This window comes from Cervus elaphus, chromosome 20, assembly GCF_910594005.1.
Source record: "Cervus elaphus chromosome 20, mCerEla1.1, whole genome shotgun sequence".
Taxonomy (NCBI): Eukaryota; Metazoa; Chordata; class Mammalia; order Artiodactyla; family Cervidae; genus Cervus; species Cervus elaphus.
The window spans coordinates 65572279-65593747 of NC_057834.1; the positions used below are offsets into that span (position 1 = coordinate 65572279).

The 21469-nt window shown below is 36.4% G+C and overlaps 1 protein-coding gene and 1 non-coding gene across 2 annotated transcripts in view; one reads left to right on the forward strand and one right to left on the reverse strand.

Annotated features, from left to right (window-relative positions):
* SLC30A7 (solute carrier family 30 member 7) overlaps nt 1-21469 on the reverse strand; it is a 93492-nt gene that overhangs the window by 15919 nt on the left and 56104 nt on the right. Inside the window, exon 9 of the mRNA XM_043875974.1 lies at nt 4716-4806. Coding sequence (XP_043731909.1) covers nt 4716-4806 — 91 coding nt within the window. The remainder of the gene's footprint in view (nt 1-4715; nt 4807-21469) is intronic.
* Nucleotides 503-609, forward strand: LOC122678489. Its single transcript, XR_006336158.1, has one exon. It is a non-coding gene; the product is annotated as a U6 spliceosomal RNA (small nuclear RNA).

Sequence of the window (21469 nt, forward strand, 5' to 3'; positions counted from 1 at the left end):
TGGCCGCTTGTTATTTACCACTCTTAGGTCATCTCCTCCTCCTCCCCTTGCTTCCTCTTCCCCAGCTGTAGCAGCATCCTCACCACTCTGAAGAGTCTGAAACACGCCCGTCTCAGGGCGTTTGCGATTCCCTCTGCTTAGAGTGTGCCTCCTTCCACAGTAAGGACTGCTCTGCTTTACGTGGGCCCTTACTCAAACACCAACTTCTCAGGAAGCCTTTCCACTGTTATCCTAGCTAAAACAACGTTTTCATTTTTACATTTCTCCGCTTTGTTTTACTTTTCAGCAGCTAATGACACACGGCACATTACTTATGTTATTTAAATTGCTTATTTCCTGTCTACTCTGACAGAACTCAAGCTCAATAAGAGCAGGGATTTATTTTTGAGTTTCATGGTTATATCCTGAATACCTAAAACTCTAAGCATCTAAGCCTGGCCTGCAAGTAAGTGCTCAGTAAACAGTATATGTATGTATATAAAATGAATAAACGCTCAATTTTGTGTTTGCTTTGGCAGCACATATACTAAAATTAGAATGATACAGAGAAGATTAACTTGGCCCTTGTGCAAGAATGACATGCAAACTTGTGAAGTGTTCCCTATTTTTGTGGTGGTCATTTCACAATGTACATGTATATCAAAACATCAAATTGTACACTTTAAACATATATAATTTTAATTTATCAATTTTACCTCACTAAAGCTGGAAAAAATAAATAAATAATAAAATCAGAAAAACAACAAAAAACACAATTTGAAAAAACTATATAAAAATGAATAAATTTGGGGAAATTATTTCAGAAAATACAGAAAATCCCGTAATATAAGGGGAAAAAAAAAAAAAAGAAAATATGAAAGGACCATTAAAAACTGAAAAGGTAATAAAAGTTCTCTTTCATAAAGCTCCCCTAACCCTGCCAAGTCCCAGAGAGAAAACTTTCAAGTAACTTAACTCTTAGATTTGCCAGAAAATAAAAAAGAGGTGCTATCTCATATAGGTAAAAATAATCTTGATCCCCAACCAGATAAAGACAGTAACATATAAGCTGAATTCTCTTATGAATTAAGTAAGCTAAATCCAACAGTATAGAAAAAAAACTAAGGTATCATGACTAAGTTAGGTTTATCCCAAGAAGGAAACAATAAATATCAGAAATTCTATTACTGTTACTCTTCAATTAACGAAGCAAAGGAGAAAAATCACACAATCATTTTAATAAAAGAACTGCAATTACTTAATAAAATTCAACCCATATTTATGCTTAGAAGGACACTTCCTTAACTTACTAAAAGCTATCTACCAAAAATGTATAGAAAACACTTAAGGAAAAAAAACATTAGATGTATTCCACTGAAGATCAGAAAAATCTTTACAAAGATGCCCAACTACTGCTATTGTTCAGTATCTCTGTAGATAGTAGATCTGGAAGAAATGAACTAAGATCAGAACTCAGAAGTTAAAAGAGGCTCAATGTAAAAAGATCTTTATAACAATTAGATCAACTTAAAAGAGAAAGAGGTTACTCTGTGAAGAGATTAACCACTGGTTCCTGGAAATGGTCAAGAAGCTGCATGACCAACTAAATGTTGCAGAGGAGATTCTTGCAACAGATAGAAGTCTGGACCAAGTGAATAATACGATCTTTTCAAATTCTGAGATTCTCTGATTCTTAAGTAATCTATTTGGGATGTTAACTAAGAAAAGGTTGAACTTTTTATCAAAATATTTATTTTTATCAGAATCTGATGCATGTAGGATTACCTTCTATGAGCTCCAAGACTCCTGGTGGGAAATTGAGACAATACCCACTGTGCCCATTTAAAAAAAAAAAAACAAAAAAAACCTGCTTTTACTGGGGAAACAGGGCAAGATGGACTTTCTCTTCCTCTTTCAGGACTCTGATGACAGAGGGTTTGAAGTTGATATCCTCCACATTTTTCTAAAGACTATCCTCATGAATGGTGTACTGCTAGTGAAACAACATGGTGACTGAAGAGATTTCTTCTACCTCCATTGAAACAGCAGTGCAAGTACATTCTTGCAGTTATTCTAAAGCATAAGTTAAGGAATGGCTCTTATAGAAACTGGCATTAACTTTCCTCAAACTAAAAATGTGCAGAAAGTGTAGTTACAGATGAAAGTCTATGTTGCTCTTCTTGCTCTGACAGTGTGGTGCAACAAAAAGAGGAGGAGCTTCTAAAGCCAGAATTATATGGATTAGAATCCTGATTCAGCCGCTACCATCTGTGACCTTAGATGAGTTATTTAAATCTTCTGAGCCTCAATTTTACTCAATTTTCCTAGGGAAAGGAATAGGAAACTTAGCCCATTTGGTTAATTTGAAGAACAGAAACAATATATGTACATCACTTAGTATAGGGGCCAGCTTAGAGTAGGCATTCACTAAATTGCCCCTTTCTCTTCCACAATTATGCTGACTGGTCCTCCCTTAAAATCATAAAACCACAAAAGTCAAATGGGCAGCATTTCACTTTCCCTATCTCAAAAAGAACTATTCTACACCTTCTCTTTTTGCCTCTGGTCTTCTCATGTCTCTGTATGATTACACTGCTCTGTAGGTCAAAGAGAAAATAGAAGCACACAGAGAAGCTCTTCTGACCCACCAAATCTACCAGTCAACCCCCGCCTATTTCAGCATTCTCTGCCTTCCCTTGCAGGATACAGTACCCCTGGCTCCTATCTACAATTAATTCCTCCATAATGCTTTGGATCCTATCCCTTCTCACCTTCTCAAGAACTTCATTCCTTCATTAAATTAACTTGCTTCACTACCATATCATCAATGTCTTCCTCTCAGTTGACATGTTCCCATTAGCAACACACATGCTCCCAAACTGCACTGTGCAATACATAAGTCACTCAACACATGTGACTAAATATATGAAAATGTAATGAAATTAAAAAATTAGTTGCACTAGCTCAAAATTATTAAGCTTCAAATGCTCAACAGCCACAGGTTCCTTGTGACTTCCAAACTGGACAAGGTAGATTATTGAACATCTCCATTACTGGGGAATGCTCTATGGGATGCTGTTTTAACAAATTCCCTCTCCCTTCTTACTATATCCATAGCCAAGCTTTCAGCTCGTTTCTCTACTCCCTTTAACAACACTTCTTAAAAGAACTGACTGTAACCACTATCTCTACTTCCCCCATTCATTTCCACCCTAATCTACTATATCAAGCTTTCACTAAATCTACTGAAAATGTTTTTATCAAGGCCATTAATGCCATTCATGATGCCAATCAATGGTCACTTCTTTGTTTCCATTACAATTGCCTCACAGAAATATTTGGCACAGTTGATTACTTCCTCCTTCTTCAACTTCTTCTGGGTTTTCCAGCTCCCTTTCTACCTATGCACTAAATCTGGAGTTGAAACTTGAGCTAAAGAATAGAGCTGAATCCTCCCATGTAATCTCACACAATCCTAATGTTTTAAAGGCTATTTATAAGTTGATGAATCAAAACTCCTCCTAGTTCTAATCAGTCCCTAAAATTCCAGATTTGCACATCCCAGCACTTCAGTGACATTTCGCTTAGAAGTATAGTAGGCATTTCAGTCTTAACATATCCAGAATAGAACTCTTGATATGGGAGGATTTTCTACCCTCACACCTGCATCAACCTCAACAAACAGTATTAGGATCTAGCTAGTTGTAATTCAACGCTTTCTCTCCCCTCTGCTAACACAATCTATCTCTAAAAACTTATCCAAAATATCTACTTAGCTCCACTGTCATTGCTACCACTGTAGTCCAAGCCATAACTTCTCAAATTAAATGATAACAGCTTCTTAACTGGTCTTCTTTGCTTTCATTCTTCCTAGAGTTTATTCTCTAATAGCAAGCAGAATAAGCATTTAAAATTTAAGTTTTGTGACACTCTCCCTGCATAAAAGCTTTCTAATGCTTCCCACAGAATCAGAATTAAATCTAAACATCTTAGTAAGACCAACACTTCTGAATGATCTGCCCCCTGCCATTCTCTCCAGCCTTTCCAGCCACTCTTCCCTTTGTCTATTATGCTTCAGCCACAACGGCTTTTCCTCACTGTTTTTCAAATACACTAAATTAGTTCCAGCCATAGAACTTATTGCATTAGCATTTTCCTTTGCTTCGAACACTCTTCTCCAAGATTTTCATATGTCTGGTTCCTTCTAATCAATAAGACTTCAGCTTCCTTGAATATGACATCCTCAGTAAATCTGATGTAGCCATCCATGTCTGCCACCTCACTTTGTTTCATTTCTATTAGAGTAATCATCACTGATATTTCCTCATTTATTTCTTGTTTAGTGCCTGTGTTTCCCCGCCAGACCATAAATACTTTGATAGACTCTATCTTGTTTACCATTACACCCCTAGGACCTTAGAAGAATATATGGCATAAAAGATGGGGGGCTTACAAAATACATGTTGAAGAAATGCTTATACCATCTGCTACTCATATTTATATTTTAAAAGAGCTGCTGGATTTCTAGACTAGATGAGGACAATTTCTACCACATTTCTTTAGTGAAGCTCAATATTTTCCAATGATTTTATTCTGGTTTAAGTGGCATTCATGGTCAGCTTTTAATCTTGGAAGAAATACTAAATTATATACACATGCTACCCATATTTATAAAAGAAACCCCCAACAACTTGGAAACAACTAAAACCCAATGGTTTGGAAGCACTGAAACTTACCCTCTGATAGCACTGAGGTAAAGTATTTTCCAAAAGCGGAGGAGTTCTCTGCATTAATATTCCAACAGACTCTCTTAAGAGAGGAATAACACTATAGAAAAGGAAGACAACAAACTTATTAGAGCCACATTCTGACCATCCCATCTTGCAAGAAAGTAATAATATACCTCCTGACAGTAGAATATAACAAAGATTTATCAGAATAATATGAGGAAAAAGAATCCAGTCACTGCTCCAAATTTTTCATGGGACAAAAAAGTTATTATTTAAAGTAAAAGTAGAAGAGTTAAATGAAATATATCTGTGTATGAAAAAAGAGTTAAATGCAATATTTCAGTGCATGCAATGTTAATATAATACTAATATTATACTACTGAATAGTACTGGAGCATCTAAAAATCTAAACACAGCAGTCATTCAACCGCCATTTAAAATATGACTTCAAATGGCTAGAATCTTCCAAGGTAATCTATAAAGCATATCATGGCTAACTGGTCCTTAACATTTATTAAACATTTACATGCATTTATCTGAACAGTTCTGTTAAGGAAAATACAAAAAAAAATTAATACAGTATATTAGGTTCATTCATCGAATGTTTTTCCAACCCGATTACGTATCAATCTTCTTTGATTATTAAAAAAAAAAAAAATAGAAGCCTGGATATTACCACAGATCTAGTAAAGAGTCAGCACCTCTAGTGACAGGGCCCAAAAGTCTGTATGAATTGATGTAATTAGTCTGTAACTGGTATTTGGAAATTATAGCTTTAGGCTATTTAGATGGTTAAATGTAATAACGGTGAGGGTGACTCTAATGCAACAGTTTTCTAAACTAGCTACACATCAAATTCACCTGAAGAGTGTGGTTTGTTTTCATTCCTAACAAACTGAATGAGAATCTCTGAGGAAAAGGTGAAGTATCAATATTTTTAGAAAGCCCTCCAGGGGCAGTCCAGTAAGTCACTGGAGTGAGCAGACACTCACCGCTCTAATGCTTGATGCTGATTGAAAGGCAAGGTCAGGAATAGCTTCATTACACTTAATAGCTGAAGCCAGTGCTTTGCTTTAAACTTACAGAATTTCAATGTTTCTAGAGTAAAACCCCTCCTGATTCTAGCTAAAGGTATGTGTGCACGCTCAGTGTTGTCCAACTCTTTGCAACTCCATGGACTGTAGCCCGCCAGGCTCCTCTGTGCATGGAATTCTTTAGGCAAGAATACTGGAGTGAGTAGCCATTTCCTCCTCCAGGGGATCTTCCCGACCCAGGGATCAAACTGGGGTCTCCTGTGTTTGCAGGTGGACTCTTTACAACTGAGCCACTTGGGAAACCCCAGAAACCCCAAAGCTATAGGAGATAAAGAGAAAACAAAATAAAACATACACGTTTTAAGGAAGGTAGAAGGTGAAGTGGATAACTTAAAGGATTAGTGTTATTTTTGACAGAAAGAAAGGGAAGAGAGGATATTAATGATCAAAGGAATACGGACAATGCTTGTCTTGCTATTATATTCCCAAGGAGGCCCAGTAAAGTGCTGGTCACAAAGTGGGCCCTCAATACCTGTTGGTTAAATGAAAGATAAATGTATCTAGCTATTAGATGTTTTAGAATCCAGATTAAAGAAAGAAAGGCCTCAGAGAAGAAATTAAGAAATTGTTCCCACACTCTGTGTACAGAGGTAAGTAGCTGGGTAAGCAGGGTAAAAGTAGGAACAGAGACAAATAGGAAAATTAAACAGACACTGAGAGATATTGAGTTACTGAGAAAGTGGAGTCCAGGGAAGAAACACCAAGGGCAAGTTTAGAAAACTAAAAGTGTGGAGATAACAGCAGTAATGCATATAAAAGCTCAACATGGACAGGAGTTGAAGACACATTCAAGTGAAAATATTCTTCAGTCAGATAGTGATTTGCTAGCCAAAAACAATTAAATGCCACCTTTAATTGCTTCTTCTCCCTTAAAACCTTCATGCTCTAAATCACCAAGTTCTCATGACTTAACCTGCTAAGCATTTCTTGCCTCCACCCCCCTCCTTCATTCTATTACATACGTCTACAATAATCTCTGTATCATTTCACTTGGATTCTCAAATAGCCTCCTAAGTGGTCCCTCTGCCTCTAGTCTTACTGTCTTAAGTCCACTGTGACAGGTAGCTTCAAAGACGGATCCCAGTGACGCCTGCCTCCCTAGTGTGCGGGCTCTTGTGTCATCCCCTCCCCTTGAGTGTGGTCTGGATCCAGTGACTTGCTCCTAATGCATCAAGCACGGCAAAAGTGATGCTTCTAAGGCAAAAGACGCTGGCTTCCATCTTCTCCACCCTCCTCTCTTGCTCTCTCACTTGTTCAAAGCTGCCACACTGTGAGCTGCCCTGGGCAGAGGCCCAAGGCAAGGGGAGCTGAGAGATGCTTCTGGAGAGGAAACGAGACCCTCAGGCCAAGAGCCCCCAAGAAACTCAACACTGTCAACAAGCACTTCAGTGAGACTGGAAGTAGATTCTCCCCCGACGAGCATTAGAATGACCGCAGCCCTGGCTGACGCCGTGACTGTCACCGTGTGAGGGAGCCCGAGCCGGAGAGCCCAGTCAGCCACGCTCAAGTTCCGGAGCCAAGGCAAAGATAATAATGTGCATCATTTTAGCTATGCTATTTTGTGTAAGTTGTTATCTTACCATCGATAACAGAACCATTCTGTATAAAGCTATTAGACCAATCTAATTAAAATCAGAACCTGACTCTATCTTTCCCTCAAAAAAAAAAAAAAAAAGAGGAAAATCCTACTGACTGGTGTGCTGCAGTCCATGGGGTCGCAGAGTCGGACACGACTGAGCGACTGAACTGAACTGCCTGGGGAATTAAATGTAAACTCTAGCTTCACCTCCTATCATTCTTGCTTCACATTTTAAGCTCTCTAAAACATAAACATATTTGTACTTCACTTTCTGCTGTTTCTTCCTTTCATGCTTTGTCTCATGCTGTAACCTCTCTAGATGTCCCTAAACTGTCCTTTAATCTGGCTTCTAGTCCTTCTTTAAAATCTCAAGTGTCACCCCTTGTAGGGGATATTCCCTGATCCCAAAATGTCCTCCAAACTCTATGTAATTCTTCTCTGTGTTCTTATAAAAAATTTGTGATACCTATAGTAAGGCTGGAGGAAAAATGGGTGGAAAGCAACTAGAATTGGGGTTAAGGATTTTGACAGTGAAAGAACAGTGGTTATCCCTTCATTCAACCTGAACAGTAATATCTGTTTCTATCCACTGTGCTGTTATTGAAAAGGTGAAGGCTCCCTGGATTTACCAAAAAGGCAAAGAAAAACATCATAGTAGAATAACAAGGCATAATTCAATCATGCCATTCTTCTTTCCTCTCTCCATCCTCATTTCTCAGGAAAAAGAAAGGATCCATAACTAAATGCTTTTATATCTCTAACTTAAACAATTTTTGTTTTCCTACTTTCCTTATTGTGCTTCTCAGGAAATGAGGCACAAAAGTAGTTCCCCCAGAATAACCGTTTGAGAATAAGATAATAGTATTTTTTTCCATGTGCCCACTAAATTTAGCCATTTTGATAATTTCTTCTTCAGTCTTTATCTCAAGAAACTGCTAATAATGCCTGGAGATACCTGATACGGAAAAATCACTCAAGTGTAAATCATATGACCGGGTTCTAACTCTGCCATTAAACAGCTTTAGACAAATAGTATAACCTTCCAGAACATCAGTTTTCTCATCTATAAAATAAGGGAATAGATTAAATTTCTAGGTAATTTCTCCCATCTTTATTTTCATTCAGTAAGAAAAAAAATGATCAAAGTACAAGGAATACTAGAGAGAGAATATATTTGGAAATGAAATATAAGTTGCCTTGTATACCAAGAAGCAACAATAGGCCAGTATCATCAATTGAGACATACTTTTGCAAACCAATCTAATCCGTTACTAATTAGGTAAGTCTGCAAATAGATTTTATTATGCAATCAATACAAATAAGCAATAAGTTACTACATGGTTTGCTTGGCATCAGATGGAATCTTACTCTAGAGTTGTGGAAATGGAGACCTAGTGCACCAAAGTAACTTGCTTAAGGTTAAAGCTAGTGAAAGGGAGAGCTAGAATAATAACAGGTCTTCTGACTCCAAAATCAATTTTGAACAGTTCAAGTCTACAAACATTTACTGCTTATCTACCATGTGCCAGGCATGTGCTAGGCACCAGAAATAAAAAGATAAATAATTCACAATGCCTTACTTCAAAGGAACTCAACAGTATTGAAAAAGCCTGTAGAGATCAATGGAAACTACACAACAAACATTTATTAGATTGACCCACCATTTGGAAAAAGACACACATGAACACAAAACAACTATAGATTAAAAGCCTGTATCCGTTTTCATTTCCCAGAACTTTTGGCAAATGGTTTTTTAATTAGTATGTTGATAACTTACTCTTAAACATACCTTTAAAAATAAAAAAATACATCTTTCCGACTTCCCTGATGGTACAGCAGATAAGGATCTGCCTGCCAATGCAGAGAACATGGGTTTGACCCCTGATCCAGGAAGATTCCACGTGCTTCAGAGCAACTTAAGCCCATGCGTCACAACTACTGAAGCCCATGCCCCTAGAGCCTGTGCTCCACAGCAAGAGAAGCCACTATAGTGAAAGCCTACCACGCTAGAGAAAGCCTGCACAGAGGCAACAAACTCCAGGTGCAGCCAAAAATTAATAAAAAAAAAAAAATACCCTTCAAAACAATGTGGGGAAGAAAGGAATAGAAGAGAATATGGATTTTACTGTCACAAAAGGCATGCAATATGAGCAGTGATATTACTTAAGCAATAGTTGTAAAATATAATCTTGCAAAAAACTTTTAAAATCTTTGTCTTAGTATACCTAAGGCTAGTTTAAGAGTTTCCCCCAAAAGAGCTAAAGCACAATTAATACAAGAGAGTTAAGTCCAATCTAGATTAATCCTTAAGGAAATCAATTTTAAAACAGTAAAGACATTTCTTTAATATAGTCTCCTAATAAGTCACCAAATACATGGGGAAACAGTGACAGACTTTATTTTCTTAGGCTCCAAAATCACTGTAGATGGTGACTGCAGTCATGAAATAAAAAGACACTTACTCCTTGGAAGAAAAGTTATGACCAACCTAGACAGCATTATTAAAAAGCAGAGACATTACTTTGCCAACAAAGGTCCGTCTAGTCAAGGCTATGGTTTTTCCAGTAGTCATGTATGGATGTGAGAGTTGGACTATAAAGAAAGCTGAGTGCTGAAGAATTGATGCTTTTGAACTGTGGTGTTGGAGAAGACTTTTGAGAGTCCCTTGGACTGCAAGGAGATCCAACCAGTCCATCCTAAAGGAGATCAGTCCTGAGTGTTCATTGGAAGGACTGATGTTGAAGCTGAAACTCCAACACTTTAGCCACCTGATGCGAAGAACTATCTCAATGGAAAAGACCCTGATGCTGGGAAAGATCGAAGGCGGGAGGAGAAGGGGACGACAGAGGATGAGAAGGCTGGATGGCATCACTGACTCAATGGACATGAGTTTCTGAATAAACTCTGGAAGTTGGTGATGGACAGGGAGGCCTGGCGTGCTACAGTCCACGGGGTTGCAAAGAGTCAGACACGACTGAGCGACTGAACTGAACTGAATAAGTCACCAAGAACAACCATCTACAAATGTATCCAAATCTTTGTTCAAATGTTTATGTGTATAATCCATGGTGTTGCCTCTCAAAGTCTGCTACTCTTTTTGTAAAAACAACAATGAACAACAACTAGTACTTCCCTTTTTCTCCTAAAATTTACTTTCACATGTGGCCCTTAGTTTGAGGATTCTACAACTGGTGAAGCTCCATGATCACAGATAACACAGTATTTAACAGATATCCCCCATTTTAACACAATTCAAAAATCATAATGTAGACAAATACTTTAATAAAATTAATATTAGAAGCCAGCATCTATTTTAAAATAATTAAATGAAAGATATAACTGATACAAGAAAATAATATATAGAGAGTGTACCAATGAGGTTTTTACTGACTTTGCTACACTATAAAATTTCAAATGGTTGTCTACTTAGGTAGAATTTTAATAAAATGCTACATTCAAGAGCAGCAAGCATTTCACCAAAGCACATGGAAACATCAGGCTAATTTTCTCCAATAATAATATTAAAACACTGTTAAGAATTTCAGCTGTAGGAGCTATAACTAGGTCATGAAACTGGGGTGGGGAGAAAAAAGTACTTGCTAAATCAAGTGTGGTGATAAGCAATTTAAAATCAAAGTCAATTTCTATAATAATCTCAAAGGTTACAAAAATGTAAAAGAAACCTACAGAAACTCTATTTTTGTTTTTTAAAATTGTGTTTAGCTCAGAAGTTTGTGCCCATATTTTTCTGATTAGCTACTGTAATAGAGAATCATAAAACAGATTTTAGCATGGATCTATCTAGCCATAATGAAAGGATATGGGGAAAAAGACAAACTTAGCAAATTCCTGACTGAGCTAAGACTTAGAGCTGTATCCAAACCCAAAAAGTAAGCATTTGGAAACAATTAGAGGTTCACTTCTGGTTGACTAACTCAATTCTAGCTTTAACAATGAAATACCATTTTCCTAGCATATATAAAAAGAATGACTCATTAGGTACATGAGTTTACCAGTAAAACATAGTAATATTTTTATTCCTCAAAAGCTAAGTCAAATTTACAGTCATATAATCAGAAATTTACAATTAATATGAAAGTTTAAATGATAGCAGATTAAATAAGCAACAGTTAACTATTATTCTTTATTGCCAGTAACTCTGCAAATGAAAATTTTACTTCAAAAGCATTTAGTGAAAGTCTCACCATTTCAACAGTAAATAAAATTGTCTAGCAATAATTATAAATCAACCAAAGAAAAGAAAAGGCTATACATTATGAAAACTTGAAGAACAATCAGACTAGCAATAATCATAATCCTTAACAATAAAGAATTCCAGAGAGTTGAAACCATCACTTAAATCTGAAAACAAATACATATTGATAATAATTAAAACATAATTACTGATTCAACTTTTTTGAACTGGCTAATGGACTAAGTCTTCCTGCATATTATCAGTGGTTTTTATAATCCACAAACATAAAGACAGCTGTAACTTTATAAAAGAGCCTATAAATTTGAAGTATTTTCTAGCATATGTCATATACTCAAAAATGTTTAGTGGACAAAAAAAGCCAAAGAAAATTGACCCTGAAAAGCAATGTATTCTACATTTAGGCATGGTGATCCTGTTGATAAGCTATAAATATACAGTCATATTTGCACAAATACAATTATTCCACTGTAAAAAATAATTACCTATAAGCCCAGAATTTCATAAGCCTAATACAGAACAGAAAACTAAAACCACAGGGATTGTGATTTACCTTATAATTATACTGAGTTTCTGAAATCTATTGTTTAAATCAGTGCATATTTACAGAGTACCTATTTTACTCAATAACAGAGATAGTATGATATCCTAAAATACCCCTAGAGCTTGGAGCCAAAGTCATGAAAAAGTCACTCTTTTCTCTGAAGTTCTGGAACTTAGTCTTTGGACCAAAAGCATTTGTAAATAACGTCAAATTAGCAGATAATAATGTCTTTGTTTAAACAACACTTAATAGTTTATTTAAGTACTATTAATAAAGTACTTAAAGTACTTTAATAAGTTTTTTTCCAATTTGATCCTCACAACAATTTAAGTAACTTTAAGAAAATATTGGAATAAGAGATACAGACAAGATCATAAGAGCTTATTTAGACCAACTCCCTCATTTTATGGAAGAGAAAATCATCTCAGAGAGATTAAGACAACTCGCTCTTTGTTACATATTGGTAAGCAGCAGAATTGGAGGTAATAACTCAAACACTAAAGCTTTCTTCTCTACACTGCCGTGTCTCATGATGACCGAGACCTCTGGGGTCAGAGACCAGGTTGTATTCTTTTTATTCCCAGGGCTGCGCACAGTGCATGGAATATAGTAAGTGCAGGACACACGTCTGCTGAATGTACAGTCTATTGTAAAATTTCAAACACTAGTGGAAGATTATTAAAATGTCGAACAGCCCTTGTTTGATATGACTTTCAACACTTCACAATAACAGCTAAATAACAAAGCAGTAAAAAGGCCCTTAAAAGAATCATTCCCCCAAAAGAATCTCTAATAAATAGGAGCAGAAGTATCTTATCCTCTATTCAAGTATAGGTGACAAAGAATTAATTATACTCAGGCAGGAGCAATCCACATTCCCAACTCTTAATATGCAACTTGTTATCTTAATAAAGGCTTTTCATTCTCTTGAAAAAGAATATTCTCATGAATAAAAAACTAAAATCGCACCAACAATATAAACAGAAAATAAAAGTGATAACATATGTATCCATGAAGCACAAAGGTGCAAATAAGTATGAAAAATGAATGAGAACTCATGCTAATATCCTCTCAAGAGGGAGGGAAATGGGGAGAGACAATGGAAAAGAAGTAAGAGGGCAAAGAACACCACAAGATACAGTCTTGAGAGAAGACTAGAATAAACCTTATTATTCGTATTAAATATGGTAACATTTGCATTTAAAAGCTAATGAGAACGGGAGGCACCTCTCTACTCCCTCTGTGACCCACTGGGAGCGGTGGCTACGCTACCATGGACAAAGGCAGGAGATGAAGCTCTTTCAAGAAATCTGCATTTTAAAAAATGGTGAAGAAACAGGACTTTATTTCAAAAACCAGATGAGATGGCAAGAAATATTTATATATTAATACTATCAAAACCGACTTATCATTAAATGGCTTCAGCAATTACAGGTTTTAACTCAAAACAAAAAGGCCTTAAGATCAGTGAGAAAAATCTAAGAGGAATGGGACCAGGGTGCTGATCAATACCTAGGTTCAATAAGGCTATTAGTAATCTGAGCTAAACTGTGTCTGTCTACTTCCAGGTTAAGCAGTTAACACTTACACAATGCCTGCCAAGTGGCAGGTTTGGTCTAGACTTGGTATATCTTAATCTACTTAGTCCACATATAAAAAGTTATGAGGTAAACTAACTGTCATTTCCATTTTCAAGATGAAAAACTGAGGTTAAGTGACTTGCCCAAGGTCACAGAGATAAAAGGTCGAAACAGGATTTGAACTTAGGCAGCTTTGCTCAAAAGTAAACACTCTTAACTGCTACTAAGACTTCTAATTAAGTCATCAAGATGGCTCTGTGAGGACTCCCAAGGCAACTTTACCTAAAGGAGAGCTCTGACTTTAGGAGAAGCTGGCCTTCAAAGTGTTGAAGGCCTGGATCATAAAAAGAAATTTAAAAGCTCAGGAAAAGATGAACAGTAAAAAAATATGAAAGTTTTCTGCCATCTGAGAGGTGACTGGTACAGTCAAAAGTTGAACAGAAGCAAACCCTAACACTTACTTTCTGCTCTGTGCCCATACTCAATGATAACTTTCAAAGTCAGATGTCCGTGGGAAGCAAATCTAACATAGGAAATGAAAAGCAAAGGAAAAAGGACCCTTATTTGCTTATCCAAATTAAACCGAAAATATCACGGTGAGAGTATATTTTTTTGTTAAATATCTCAAAGTAGATTTCTAATTGCTACACTGCTACACTGGAGGCTGACTACTTTAAAATATTTAGCTGCTGAGGTAGGAGTAGAAATCATGTTTTCAAAGGATAAATTAAGCAAGAGAACAGACTAACTTAAGTGCAGGCTGTACCTAGTGGTGGAGAATTTCAAAGTAATTACATGTAAATTAACTATGAACATTGAAAATGTATAATCAAAAGGGAGTAATATTTTTTCTTTTGGTAGGTATAAATTAAGAGTTGAAAAAACTCAACGTACTTTCAACCTTTTAAAATTTACTTTTTTAAAGGCTAAAAATGTCTATGATTCCAAAGTCAAAAGTATATTAAACATATGTCTCATTTCTAATCCCTTCCTCAGTCTAGAGGTAACTATATCTATTATATTTGTTTTCAATTTGTTCTTTGAACATGCAGATTATATATACATCTTTCCTTACGGAAAAGATAAAGTACTACTTTTTAACCTGTCTTATGCTGCACTCCTATATATCAAGTGCTACATATCAAATGCTATTTTGTTTTCTTAACAATATAGCTTGAAAATAATGCCTCATTACCAAAACTAGTGGAGGTGACAGAATTCCCGTTGACCTATTTGAAATCCTAAATGATGATGCTGTGAAAGTGCTGCACTCAATATGCCAGCAAATTTGGAAAACACAGCAGTGGCCACAGGACTAGAAAAAGTCAGGTTTCATTCCAATCCCAAAGAAAGGCAATGCCAAAGAATGTTCAAACTACCGCACAACTGTACTCATCTCACATGCTAGCAATGTAATGCTCAAAATTCTCCAAGCCAGGCTTCAATAGTATGTGAACTGTGAAATTCCACCTGTTCAAGCTGGATTTAGAAAAGGCAGAGGAACCAGGGATCAAATTACCAACATCCGTTGGATCATTGAAAAAGCAAGAGTTCCAGAAAAACAACTACTTCTGCTTTATTGACTATGCCAAAGTGTTTGACTGTGTGGATCACAACAAACTGGAAAATTCTTAAAGAAATGGGAATACCAGACCACCTGACCCACCTCTTGAGAAAACTGTATGCAGGTCAAGAACCAACAACTAGAACTGGACATGGAACAACAGACTGGTTCCAAATCGGGAAAGGAGTATGTCAAGGCTGTATATTGGCACACTGCTTATTTAACTTATATGCAGAGTACATCATGCAAAATGCCAGGCTGGATGAAACACAGGCTGGAATCAAGATTGCTGGGAGAAATATCAATAACTCAGATACGCAGAAGACACGACCCTTATGGCAGAAAGCAAAGAAGAACTAAAGAGCCTCTTGATTGAAAGTGAAAGAGGAGACTGAAAAAGCTGACTTAAAATTCAGCATTCAGAAAACTAAGATCATGACACCTGGTCCGATCACTTCATGGCAAACAGATGGGGAAACAATGGAAACAGTGAGAGACTTTATCTCTCGGGGCTCCAAAATCACTGCAGATGGTGACTGCAGCCTTGAAATTAAAAGACACTTGCTCTTTGGAAGAAAAGCTAAGACAAACCTAGACAGCATATTAAAAAGCAGACATTACCAACAAAGATCCATCTAGTCAAAGCTATGGTTTTTCCAGTAGTTGTGTATGGGTGTGAGTTGGACTACAAAGAAAGCTGAGCACTGAAGAATTGATGCTTTTGAACTGTGGTGTTGGAGAAGACTCTTGAGAGTCTCTTGGACTGCAAGGAGATCCAACCAGTCCATCCTAAAGGAAATCAGCCATGAATATTCACTAGAAGGACTGATATGGAAGCTGAAACTCCAATACTTTAGCCACCTGATGCGAAGAACTGACTCATCTGAAAAGACCCTGATGCTGGGAAAGATTGAAAGCGGGAGGAGAAGGGGACAGCAGAGGATGACATGGTTGGATGGCATCACCTACTTGATGAACACAAATTGAGCAAGCTCCAGGAGTTGGTGATGGACAGCGAAGCCTGGCGTGCTGCAGTCCATGGGGTCACAAAGAGTCAGACACAACTGAGAGACTGAACTGAACTGAATCATATAGAAATCTTCCTTATTCTTTTTTGTTACAGTAAAAAAACATATAACACTAAATGTATCAGCCTAACCATTTAAAAATGTATAATTCAGTAGTGTCAAGTAGCATTGTTGTACAGAAGATCTCTAGAACTTTTTTCATGTTGCAATGCTAAAACTCTTTACCCATTAAACACTAAATTTCCCATCCCTCCTGCTCCCAGCCCTTGGCAACATCCTTCTACTCTGTTTCCATATTTCTGACTACTTTATATATGTCAATATGATTAGACTCATACAACATTTGCTCTTTGGGACTGGCTTATTTAGTTTAGTATAATGTCCTGAAGTTTCATGATGAAGTATATGACAGAATTTCCTTCTTTTTAAAGGCTGCATTAATATTATACTATATGTATAAACCACATTTTCTTTATCCATTCATCTGTTGATGGGAGATGTGGGTTACTTCTACCTGTTATCTATTGTGAATAATGCTGCAATGAACACAGGTATATGAGTATCTCTTCACAATCCTCGTCTGAGTTCTTTTGACATGTACCCAGAAATGGAATTGCTAGGTTATATGATAACTCTACTTTTAACTTTCTGAGGAACATGGATACTAATTTCCACAATGGCTGCACCATTTTACATTCCTTCCAAAAGTAAACAAAGGCTCCAAATTCTCCACATCCTTACCTACCGGTATTACTTATTCTTTTGATAGGGGACACCCTGATTGAGTGGGCTTCCCTGGTAGCTCAACTGGTAAATAATCCACCTGCAATGCAGGAGACCCCAGTTTGATTCCTGGGTCAGGAGGATCCCCTGGACAAGGGATAGGCTACCCACTCCAGTATTCATGGGTTTCCCTGGTGGCCCAGAAGGTAAAGAATCTGCCTGCAATGTGGGAGACCTGGGTTGAATCCCTGGGTTGGGAAGATCCTCTAAAGGAGGGCATGGCAACTCACTCTAGTATTTGTGCTTGGAGAATCCCCGTGGACTGCAGCCCACCAGGTTCCTCTGTCCATGGGGTCACAAAGAGTCGGACAGGACTGAGTGAGCACCGCACGGCATCCTGATGGGTGTGAGGCAATGTCTTGTCGTTGGATTTGCATTTCCCTAGTTATTAGCAATGTTGAGCATCTTTTCATGTGCTTATTGGCAGATGTAAATCTTCAGAGAAATGTCTATTAAAATCCTTTGCTTCTTTTTAAATTAGTTTATTTTGTTTTTGTTGTTCAGTTGTAGACCTTCTTATATATTCTGAATATTAACATTTTACAAGATATATGATTTGCAATTGTTTGCTTCAATTCCATAAACTGACTTTTTAGACATTCCAAAAATTACTCTGCCGGCTGTTTCTTTCGATGAGCAGAAGTTCTTAAGTTTGGTAAAGTCCAATTTGTCTATTTTTTATTTTGTTACCTGTCTTCTTTGGTTTCTATCGAAAAAAAAAAAAAAATCACTCCAAAAACCAATATCCTAAAACTTCTCTGTGTTTTTGCCTAGGGTTTTAATAGTTTTAAATCATATGTTTAAAGTCTTTAATCCATTTTGAGTTAATTTTTATTGTGGTGTAAAGGTCCAATTTCATTTTTTTGCATGTTGGTATCCAGTTTTTCTAAAACCATTTGTTGAAAAGACTGCTTTATCCCCATTGTGTAGTCTAGGCACCCTTATTAAAAATCATTCGGCTATTTATATGCAAACATTTATTACTGGGCTCTCTATTCAGCTTACTGCTCTCCATCTCTGTCTTTATGCCAGGACCACACCATCTCAATCACTGTTGCTTTGTTGTACATTTTGAAATCAGGGAGTGGGAGGCCTCCAATTTTGTTCTTCTCTCTTGAGATTGTTTTGGCTATTCAGTTTCTTCATATTGCACACAAATTTTAGGGTTTTTAAAAAATCTATTTCTGCAAAAAGATGCCATTAGGATTTTGAATCTGCAGATCACTTTGGGCAGCATATACATTTTAATACTAAAGTCTTCTGATCCACAAGCATGAGACATCTTTTCATTTATTTATATCTGCTTTGATTTCTTTTAGCAGTATTTTATAGTTTTCAATGTACAGATCTTTCACCTCCTTGGTGGAGTTATTCTTAAGTATTTTATGCTTTCTGGTGCTATGCTAAATGGGATTGTTTTTAAAATTTCTTCTGATTGGCTCTTGTTAGTGTTTAAGAATACAACTGGGGTTTTGAGGGTTGATTTTGCAACTTTGCTGAACTCTTTATTAGTTCTAACAGTTTGTATATGTGTGTGTGTATAATCTTTAGGACTTTCTACATGTAAGATCATGTCATGTGTGAACAGGGATAATTTCTTACGATAATCCCTTGTATTTTAATTAATTTTTAAATTGAAGTATAATTGCTTTACAAGTTGTGTCAGCAGCCAGGACATGGAAGCAACCTAAATGTCCATCGACAGATGAATGAATAGAGGAGATGTGGTACATAAATACAATGGAATATTATTCAGCCATAAAAAAGAATGAAATTGGGTCATTTGTAGTGATGTGGATGAACTAGAGTCTGTCAAACAGAGTGAAGTCAGCAACACAAAAACAAATATCATATATTAATGCATACATATGGAATCTGGGCTTCCCTTGTGGCTCAGCTGGTAAAGAATCACCTGCAATGCAGGAGACCTGGGTTTGATCCCTGGGTTGGAAAGATCCCCTGGAGAAGGGAAAGGCTACCCACTACAGTATTCTGGGCTGGAGAATTTCATAGACTGGACAGTCCATGGGGTTGCAAAGAGTTGGACACAACTGAGCAACTTTCACTTCACTATGGAATCTAGAAAATTGGTATTGAAGAACTTATCTACAGGAGAGGTTGGGATGAACTGAACAGGAATAATTGTAATTCTTCATTTCCAATTTGTATGTCCTTTATTTATAACTTTTCTTGTCTGATTGCTCTGGCTAGAACTTTCAGTACTTTGGTGAATAGCAGTGGGAAAACTGGCATCCTTGCCTTGTTCATGATATTAGAGGAAAAGTTTTCAGTCTTTCCCTAGGTGTGGTTTCTCCTATATGGCTGTTACTATGTTGAGGTAATTTCCTTCTATTCTTGGTTTGTTGAGTGTTTTCAATCATGAAAAGGTGTTGACTTTTGTTACTTTTCTGCATTGTTTTGAGATCACATCCTTTCTTCCTTCATTCTACTCATGTGGTGTATAGTACTGATTCTCATGTACTATTCTCATGTACCTTATTTTCCAACTATAAATCTCCCCTAGTCATGATGTATGATCCTTTTTATGTGCTGTTGAATTTGATTTGCCTACTGTTTTGCTTAGGATTTTTAAGTCAACACTCATCAAGGATACTGGTCAATAGTTTTCTTGTTGTGTCTTTATCTGATATTGGTATCAGGTTAACTTTGGCCTCATGAGTTTGGGAGCCTTCTTTTCTCCTCAAATCTTTGGAAGAGTGTGAAAAGAACTGGTGCTAATATTTCTTTAAATTCTTGGTAGAATTCACCAGTGATACCATCTGATCATGGGCTTTTCTTTGTTGAAAGGTTTTTGATTACTGCTTTAATTTTCTCACTAGTAACAGGTTTGTTCAGATTTTTAAAATTTCTTCATGATTCAGCCTTGGTAGGTTGCATGCTTCTAGAAATTTAGCAATTTCTTATAGGTTATCCAATTTGTTGGCATATAATTATCCACAGCAATCTCCTACAATTCTTTCTATCTCTGTGATATCAGTTGTAATATCTCCTCTTTCGTTTCTTATTTTAGATAACTGAGTCTTTTTCTTTTTCTTAGTTGGTTTAGCAAAGTTTTGTCAATTTTCTTGCTCTTTTCAAAAAATCAACTCTAGGTGTTGTTGACTTTTTCCTATTATTTTTCTATTCTCTTTTCTATTCTCTATTTCATTTATCTCTGCTCTAACCTTATTGTTTCCTTCCTTTTCCTGACTTTGAATTTAGTTTGTTCTTCTTTTTCTAGTTCCTTGGGTTGTAAGGTTGTAAGGTTAGATTGTTGACTTGAGATCTTTCAATTTTTTCAGTGTATGTGTTTATAGCTATGAACTTCCCTCTTTGCACTGGTTTTGCTAAATTACATATACTTTGGTATGTTGTGTCTTTGTTTTCATTTGTCTCCATATATTTTCTGAATTTTCTTGTGATTTATTCTTTGACCCATTGGTTGTTACAGACTGTGTTAATTTCCACATATTTTTAAATGCTCTTGCTTTCCTTTTGCTATTGATTTCCAGTTTCATTCCACTGTGGTTAGAGAAAATATTTCATATAGTTTCAATGTCATACACTTTTTAGGACCTCTTTTGTGACATGATGCATCATCTTTTCAGAAGAATGTTCCACATACACTTGAGAATAATGTGTATGCTGCTGTAGTTAGGTTAGGCCCACAACAACCTGTTAGTCCCAACTGGTCCATAGTGTTCAAGTCTTCTCTGCTTACTGAGCCTCTAAATGATTGATTGGTTTATTTCCTAGTTGCCTTAAGGTACTGAAGTTTCTTACTATTATTATGTTACTAGCTATTATTTCTTCTCACCTCTTCATCAGTGTTCGATTTATATATTCATGAGATCTCATGTTAGCAGCATATGTACTTACAAATGTTGTATCTTCCTGGTGAACTGACCTTTTTATCCTTATAATTTCCTTCTTTGTCTCTTGTGACAGTTTTGGTCGTCTGTTTTGGCTAATATTAAGTATGGCTACCCTGCTCTCTTTAGACTCCTGTAAAGTATCTTTTCCTACTTTTTCACTTTTAGTCTCTTTGAGTCCTTGTATCTATAGTAAATCTCTTGTAGGCAGAATAAAGATGAATCTTGTTTTTTAAAAAAATCCATTCATTCAGCCAGTCAATGCCTTTGAATTGATATGCTTAATCCCTTTACATATAAAGTAATTACTGGCATGAAAGGACTTAATATTATCATTTTGTTCAGTTTTCTACCTTTAGTTTTTCACCTCTTTCCCCTCTTTTGCTGCCTTCCTTTGTGTTTCATTAATTTTTTTGTAGTGACATGTTTTGATTTCCTTCTCATTTCCCTTTGCATATTTTCTATAAATATTTCCTTTGTGGTTATCATTGCATGTGACAAGT